Source organism: Bison bison, unplaced genomic scaffold (genome assembly GCF_000754665.1).
Source record: "Bison bison bison isolate TAMUID 2011002044 unplaced genomic scaffold, Bison_UMD1.0 scf7180017864384, whole genome shotgun sequence".
NCBI lineage: Eukaryota > Metazoa > Chordata > Mammalia > Artiodactyla > Bovidae > Bison > Bison bison.
This window is the reverse complement of record NW_011494956.1, coordinates 12,010,283-12,019,028: the sequence shown is the minus strand read 5'-3', so window position 1 is coordinate 12,019,028 and position 8,746 is coordinate 12,010,283. Positions and strand designations below refer to the sequence as shown.

Genomic DNA, 8,746 nt, shown 5'->3' with positions numbered 1-8,746 from the left:
GATCAGTGGGGCCAGTTACCACAGGGCTTAAGGTTTTGTTTCTGGGCTGCTTGCTACAAAGTTTGTGGGTCAGAATTTTGTTATCATAAGTGATCTGGCCACTGTTAGTTTGTACATTCAGTCACTCAGATCTAAGGCTACCAAGGAGTCTAGCTTCTTAATGGCATCTCCTGCTATCACTGGCCAACCTGGCCCATTGAACTCATGATGCTGGTGCCTCCCCAGCGCATTACTTTTGGTTAGTTATACAGTGTCCCTGTAGGCCCTTCCAGACCCCTACTAGCTGATGTATTATTCTACTTTAGGTATTATATCTGTGTACCATACCCATTGCTTTGAACCTTCTGATTTTCCATTGTATCGTATTATGCTTAACTTTAGTTACCATCTGGTGGCAAAGAGAGGGGATGGGGGTAAATGAGGTTGGTGCATGTTGTCTTGCCAGGCAGAGGCTTCTGCATCATCTTAGAGCAAGGTAGATGTGCAAGTTTTCATAGAGTGGTGGGCCACTTCTGTAGGCCAAAGATTAAAAGAGATCTGGGGATTCAAGTTATTAATATATAACTACTTAGTTGTCTCCATCTAATGTTTCAGGGCTCAATCATTCTGTCATCTCTCCATTTTAGATGAATTAATAAAGGTGATGTGAGAATGTCACTCAGCCACAAAGAGAAGGAAGTTCTGCCATTTGCAACAATGTGGATGGACCTAGAGAGCATTATGGTAATAAAATAAGTCAGATAGAGAAAGACATATACTCTGTTACCACTTATATGTGGAATCTAAAAATATAAAACCACTAAATATATATAATAAAACAGAAACAGACTCACAGATATAAAGAACAAACCAGTGGTTTAACAGTGGGGAGAGGGTAAAGACAGGGTATGAGATTAAGAGAAACAAATTGGGGCTTCCCTGATGGTCCATTGGTTAAGAATCTACCTTGCAATGCAGGAGACACTGGTTCAATCCCTGGTCAGGGAAGATCCCACATACTGGGGAACAACCAAGCTCACGCACCACAGCTACTGAAGCCCATGTGCCTAGAGCCCATTCTTTGCAACAAGAGAAGCCATTACAATAAGAAGCCCATGCATCACAACTAGAGAAAAGCCTGCTCACAGCAACAAGACCAGTGCAGAGAGAAAGAGAGAAGCAAACTACTATGTATAAAATAGATAAGCAACTAGGACATATTATACAGCACAAGGATCAGTTCAGTTCAGTTCAGTCACTCAGTCGTGTCCGACTCTTTGCGACCCCAGGAACCGCAGCACGCCAGGCCTCCCTGTCCATCACCAACTCCCGGAGTTCACTCAGACACATGTCCATCGAGTCAGTGATGCCATCCAGCCATCTCATCCTCTGTCGTCCCCTTCTCCTTCTGCCCCCAATCCCTCCCAGCATCAAAGTCTTTTCCAATGAGTCACTCTTCGCATGTGGTGGCCAAAGCACAAGGATATATGGTCATTATTTTGTAAGAACTTCACATGAAATATAATCCATAAAAATACTGAATTATTTTGTTGTATATATGAAACTGATATTGTAAATCAACTATACTTCCTAAAAACAATTCTCCAGGGGATCTTCCTGACCCAGGGATCGAACCGGGGTCTCCCACATTGGAGGCAGATACTTTAACCTCTGAGCCACCAAGCAAATCAAATTAACCATGCCATTCAATTTGTATTTGAAGTAATAGCCAATAAAAAAAAAATTAAGGAAAAATAAGATGTAAGAAGCTTGTCAAAAAATAAAAAAGAGACAGTACTATCATTATTTGGAGATACTATTATCCATAAAGATAGATATAGAGATATGTCTACATATATATATGATAGATATAGATATATCTGTAAAGATAAGCCCTCTGGTGGCTCAGACAGTAAAGAATCTGCCTACAATGCAGGAAACCCAGGTTTGATCCCTGGGTTTGGAAGATCCCCTGGAGGAGGGCATGGCAATCCACTCCAGTACTCTTGCCTGGAGAATCCCAAGGACAGAGGAGCCTGGAGGGCTACAGTCCATAGGGTTGCAAAGAACTGGACACGACTGAAGCGACTTAGCACAAAAAATATCTATAAAGATAGATATATCTTTATTATTATCTGATAAAGATATTATCTTTATCAGTCAAGCATAAGAATTTACAGATAAATGATTGCAGAAATTAAATAATTTTTCTGGATACCAGACCAACATAAGAGCAAATTTTTTCTATATGCCAGTAGCAATGTACAAACATTTTTAGGATCTTACAAGTACAAAAACACAGAATCTTTAGAATTAGAAACTTTTCCATGACAACAGAATTGTATTAAAAGTATGTAAGAAAAACGAAAAACAGTTGGTTCTTTTTGGAAACTACCCTTACAAAGCTAGCAATAGAAGTAAACCACTTGCCAACCTAGTCATTCAAAAAGAAGGGCCATAATCATTGTTCCCCATTCTCTGTTTTGTATCCAACAAACATTTGTGCACATACAACAATTGGCTAGATCCCCCAAACGGGCTAGAGCCACCATCTAGAAAAGTTGGGACACTAGGGCCAAAAACTACATTGAACAAAACACATCTAGTAATTACTCTATTGGGGGGAAAACAAGGGGGAGGGGCAGTCGTAGGGTGCCTGGGAAAGGATGGCATTTTAAAGAAAAGTGCTGGCACTTGACTTTGAAGAGAAAGGGGGGGTGGGTTGGGGGGGCTTAGAGCTGCTTAGGGGTGACCTCCCTAGAGAAAAACCTAAGTAGCTGTCTTAAAACACGCTGTGTTTCAAGAGGCTTTTCTTTGCCCAGGTGAGCTTCCTTCCCAGGGATCTAGCCAGCTAGATGTAAATTTTGCAACTGCTGCAAAATTCTGCAAGACAGCGTGCATCCAAAACCCATCACGACCTTGTGATTCTGGCTGGGTGGGCAACATACACACAGCAGTCACCAGAACAGTCCATCCTGGTCCCAGACGGTGGCTAAGAATTGTGGGAGGAAGTTCATTCCTGAAACAGGCGTCTCTGGGCCTTTCGAGCAGGAACAGGAGGGTGTTGGGGGCGCTCGTGAGAACCTGGACAAGGAGAGGGAGGTAGAGGCTGGAGTGGTGAGTCGGGGAAGAACTCGGGAACGTGCAAGTCCAGGTTGTCTTGGTGGTGAGGAGAACCTCTCTCTGGAGTAGGGTTGGGCGCCTGAGGCCAGGGCTCTGGGGCTAGGCCCACGAAGTCTGGGTCGGATGCCCTTCTAGGGGAAAGGAGGAGCCCAGCAACTGAGCTGGCGGCTGCATTCATCCCAGCCGGTGGGAACACAGTGTCTGCGTCCTCCTGATAGACCTCTTCTTGGCCAGCGATCTCTGGGACAGGTCCATAGAATCCCTGCTCGAGGGCGACACATTCCCCAGGAGCGTTCAGGAAAGAGCCCTGTTCCAGACCAAGGGCTGAGTGGCTCTCCCCTTCTAGGAATTCGAGGAGGGCTCCAGGGATCAGTATGAGGGTGTTATCCCCGAGAGAAACTTGCAGCACGGATGTGGGCTCGGGCTCCAGCACCAGGTCGACCTCGTCCAGGGGCAGGTGCAGGGCATAGCCGTCGGCCAGAATCACCAGGGAGGTGAGCGCTCCCATGTCTGGGGTCCCCATCACGTTGTCCACTCTGGGCGCTACCTCGAACTCGTGGTCCGTGGGCTCCTCCGTTCGACGGCGCTTGGCAGGGCCGGGTCCTTCGGCCTGCTGTTCCCACTGGTCTGCAGAGGAAGCGCTGGAGCTGTGGGGCCGGCTGCCCATCATTTCAATGTCGCCGCGGGCCTAGGGAGAGGAAGGGTTCTGTCCTACAGGTAATGACAGGCCGACGCGGGGCGGTGGGGCGCAGGACCGTGGGATGAGGAACGAGTCTTCGGAACTCGGATTGCCTCTGGGGAGTCACTCAGTCCTGGCGTCTAGGGGAACTGCTGGATTTGGCCTTGCGTGTTTGAGCCTTCCGCACCTCTCACGGACGGGTTTGCACAGGAGTGGGCAAAGGATGTCGTGAGCGACGCCGGCGGAACTTGAGTCGGAAAGCAGCCTCACGTTTATTCCTGCCCCTTCCTAGGCTCCGCCCACAGAAATGGAGGCGTCTGTGTTGCGCAAGAGCTGTAGCTGTGGTGGGTAGTTCAAGGTAGACAAATACTTTTATAGGCCTGAAGAGGGCGGAGCAATCATGCAGCTCTAGGACTAGGCTTCCTGGGTCAAGAGTTTGGCTTTCCCCGTGTTGACCTCAGAAGCGGAAAGCCTGAACAGGAAAACCGATTAAATTTCAAGTCCCACCAGAGGAATGCTGCACCAGGACCCTGAGATGTAGTTTCCTCATCCCTTGAGACCTCGCCCTGGCAGTGACCTTTTATCTTCTTTTGGTCCAATAGTGAGGTGAAGTTTTGGAAAGTGAAAAGTGAAAGTGAAAGTCACTCAGTCGTGTCGGACTTTTCGCGACCCCATGGACTATATAGTCCATGGAATTCTCTAGGGCAGAATACTGGAGTGGGTAGCCTTTCCCTTCTTCAGGGGATCTTCCCAACCCAGGAATCGAACCCAGGTCTCCCGCATGGCAGGCGGATTCTTTACCAGCTGAGCCTGGAGGGAAGCAGGTTTTGGATGACATCCTTAAGCCTCTGTTTGCCTGCGTTGTCAATGACTGTCAGATCCTTGCAGCGGAGTTGAAAAAGGAAAAGCAATGTTAGAATTGACTGTCTTAATAGCAGCCCCTGCAGGATCAGCTTATATATCTATCATGATATATAGCTAGCACGACGATGGTTATCTTTACATTTCCATTAACTGAACCAAGAGTTTGTGTGCCTGCTAAGTCGCTTCAGTCTTGTCCGACTCTTTGCGACCCTGTGGACTAGCCCACCAGGCTCCGCTGTCCACGGGATTCTCCACTGGAATAAAGTCCCCTGTCCAGGGAATCTTGCCCACCCAGGGATCGAACCCATGTCTCCTGCGGCTACTGCATTGCAGGCGGATTCTTTACCGCTGAGCCAGCTGGGAAGCCCGAACTGAGTTTACTGTCTCTAATTTTGACGTCGGAGGAGGCAATGGCACCCCACTCCAGTACTCTTGCCTGGAAAATCCCATGGATGGAAGAGCCTGGAAGGCTGTAGTCCATGGGGTCGCTGAGGGTCAGACACGACTTCACTTTCACTTTCACTTTCACGCATTGGAGAAGGAAATGGCAACCCACTCTAGTGTTCTTGCCTGGAGAATCCCAGGGACAGTGGAGCCTGGTGGGCTGCCGTCTATCGGGTCGCACAGGGTCGGACACGACTGAAGCGACTTAGCAGCAGCAGCAGCAATTTTGACGTAAACTACATGGGAGAGGTGTATCCATTTTAGCGCAATTTTCTGTTGATGAAACGTCTTGCCGAAGGACGAACCAGTTTACTCAGGAGCCAGAAACTAGCCTAGCTGAGTGTGCGACATCAGGCTCCCCTCAAGATAATGAAGAGGTCGGCGCCTTTGATCTGAAGATCAGTTCAAAGGTGAATCTGTGCAGCGGATCTTGGTGACCAAGGGAAGGTATGGCTCAGCTTCTCCAGTATTAATGGATGAAAACATCCAATAATGATTTCAGGATAGGTAACACTGTCAAGGGAGAAGGCAGTGGCACCCCACTCCAGTACTGTTGCCGAGAAAATCCCATGGATGGAGGAGCCTGGTAGGCTGCAGTCCATGGGGTCGCTAAGAGTCAGACAGGACTGAGCGACCTCACTTTCACTTTCCACTTTCATGCATTGGAGAAGGAAATGGCAACCCACTCCAGTACTCTTGCCTGGAAAATCCCATGGATGGAGGAGCCTGGTGGCCTACAGTCCATGGGGTCACTAAGAGTCGGACATGACTGAGTGACTTCACTTTTACTTTTCACTTTCATGCATTGGAGAAGGAAATGGAACCCACTTCAGTGTTCTTGTCTGGAGAATCCCAGGGATGGGGGAGCCTGGTGGGCTGCCATCTATGGGGTTGCACAGAGTTGGACAGGACTGAAGTGACTTAGCAGCAGCATCAGCAGCAACAACACTGTCATATGGTCTCAAAGGATTTCCTTCCACCCATGTCCATGTGATCTCTCACTCTTTTTTTTTTTTTTTTTAACAAAATAGCTTATGTGTTCTCATTTTGAGGGCTGCATAGCATTCCTTTATACAGAATTCTGTTTAAATCGGGCCTCTCTTGATGTTCATTTAAACTACTGGTGTGTGAATTGGCTGACACCGGCCTTCTCTGGCCAATTACTGTGAAATGCAGATTCTTTGCCCCATCCCAGAACCACTGAACAGAGTTCCTGAAGCCACGGATGGAGGAATTCTTTTTAAGCACCTCCACAAAGATTCTGTGTTATGCCAAAGTTTAAGATCACTAAAATTGTTTTCATTCAGCAGTTGAGGTGTTTAGGTAGAGGGCAGTTTGTGCTTGAAGTCAGGCCCCTGCTTATTGGTGACAAAGTTATAAAGGGAACTGAAACTTCCTGGGCTTAAATTCAGTGCTTTTCTCTGCACTTCTGGCCTGCATCCGAGTTTATGGCTGGCTTTCTGGTGTTCTTGGCTACTGGCTAAGAAATTCCCTTGTGGTGGTGACTCAGGTCTGGGCTGTGGCTGGTGGAACCTGGGCCAGCTCTACATCAGTGTTGAGGGACCCTCCTGAGTTCCCATGAGGTGAAGGTGGATGCCATTGTCACCAACCTCTATGTTCCCAAGCAATAGGAGCGTCTGCGCTGCTACTTTTATTTGCACAGAAGGTGGGGTGGGGAGGGAAAGAATGGGAACTTGCAGGAAACAACTCCTTTGTCCTGGAGAGTTCTTTTGGTGATATTTGAATACTCCATGGTCTGGGAATAGTGGGGGCTCTGTTCAGGAGAGAGTGTGGATGTTCCATGTTCTAAGAGACAGATGAACAACTGAAAGCTGGCCAGGACATCTGGTGGGGCTTGGGGCTCCTGGCATAATGGGTATTGCAGTTTTGAATGTGGAGGTACCAGTCCTTAGCTGGTGCCACCCTGTGTCTGCTGCTCTCCTGACCTCAGCACTTTCACATCTGGGTTCATTGTCCAGACCTCAGTGACTCCTCACTGTGAGCTTCCCTTCCAAGGGAATGAGGACCTGGACTGAGACAAAGGCAATTACTGGAGACCTGGCATAGATGCACCCGATGTCCTCTTCTGCTCAGCCTCTTTCTAATTGAGTGATCATGGGCAAGTCATTGCACTTTCACTAACCTCAGTTTCCTTACATGTGAAGTGGGGAGAGTGCCATCTACTGTGCAGAGGGGTTGTGAAATAATCTACATAAGATGTTTTTGGAGCCTGGTTGAGTGTTTAGTGAATAGTTGATAATATTTATAGTACGTCTTTCCCACCTGACATTGTCAGTTCTATTTTCAGTCTCTTGAACAATCCCTGACACATGGTAATGAATGGTAAAAAATATCATCATTATCATCCTCTTCATCATCCTAAAAAGGGGTCTGATCTGTTAGAAAGTACTTTTCTAGGTGTTTTCACAGCATAAAATCTGTATAATTCAGGAATGGCTTGCACCAGATTAAATATCTTTCATTCTGCTTCATTTTTGTTTAAGAGACCCAAAGGGGTACCTTATCAGGCCCACTCGTTGGGCTTTCTTGGTATCAATCAACATGGAATATCCAGTCAGTATGAACTGCTTCAACCTCTGTGGTGCAGAATTAGCAAATAAATCCTGGTTCTGGGTAGGGTACAGGGTGGCTGCCGTCCCATTTGGGGAAGAAGAGTGAGGGAGCTTGGGTACAGGAAGACAGGCAAAAGACGGACATCACCAAGTGGAACTCAGGAGTTTTCTCAGCATTGGGCATCTGAGCACTGTGAATGCTTTCTTCCTTCATTTGAGACTCTGAGCCACACAGGTCCAGAGGTCCAGGCCTGACAGTTCTCTTGACATTGGCACTAATGAGGGCCATTGTGTTATTCTCTAAGAATGCATAACTAGCTTTTAAACATTCTTATTTATTTTTATTCACTTCAGGATTAATACCTGGTTACATATTTTAGAAAATCTAAATAGCATAGTTAAAGCTGTAGCTCCCTTCAACTCTCCATCAGCTCCCAATCCAGTGGTGATGTGACAAGATCATTTTTTATGTATTTACACACATAATACAGGGGATTTGTTTTCTTCCTGAAATGGCAAAATATTGTGTGTTTTTTTTTTTTTTCTGAAAAATGTTAGAGCTTATTGCTATTTGGAACTGTTATCCACAAAGTACATTAACTCTTTTTCTGTTATTGGAGAGAACTTTCCCAGTGTGCAATACTGGCTTTTATATGAAAACATTGTATAAGAAAAGGCAACTTCAGATATCTCTTATACACCTTTGTCTTTGCCTGAAGCAGAATGATGATAGTGGCCCACTCACTTTCTGCTTAGCTCACAGTAATTCTGGATAATTCTGATTTATTAGGCTGTGCTTTCTGTTACTTCCCAAACACGTTACTGAGGAGTGAATAGCATTGTTATTATTGAAGTATTCCACTGATTAGGTATGATGATGGACTAAGTGATCACAAGATCATTAATGTCTTACCATTTTAAGAATGGCAAAACTGTCCTTAAAGTAGTTATTTGGGCTTTTAAATGTTGAGGCTGAAACTGAAGCTGGAGCTAAATAGCGATTTGTTTGGCTTGTTTTTAACTGAATACTTGGGCTTCTCTGTTATAAGTGAAAGGCAGTAATTTCTGTATATTAATTTTGTAT

The 8,746-nt window shown here is 46.2% G+C and overlaps 1 protein-coding gene across 1 annotated transcript; it reads right to left on the bottom strand.

Moving 5' to 3' along the window:
- Positions 1-2,992: 2,992 nt before the first annotated feature.
- Positions 2,993-3,769, bottom strand: LOC105001855 (proline-rich protein 23C-like). Its single transcript, XM_010858299.1, has one exon. The coding sequence runs from the start codon at positions 3,767-3,769 to the stop codon at positions 2,993-2,995; it is 777 nt and encodes a 258-aa protein (XP_010856601.1).
- Between the last annotated feature and the right edge of the window lie 4,977 nt (positions 3,770-8,746).

What these genes read in the sequence shown, in the direction of transcription:
- LOC105001855 (XM_010858299.1), bottom strand. Translation starts at nt 3,769, where the DNA reads ATGGGCAGCCGGCCCCACAGCTCCAGCGCTTCCTCTGCAGACCAGTGG.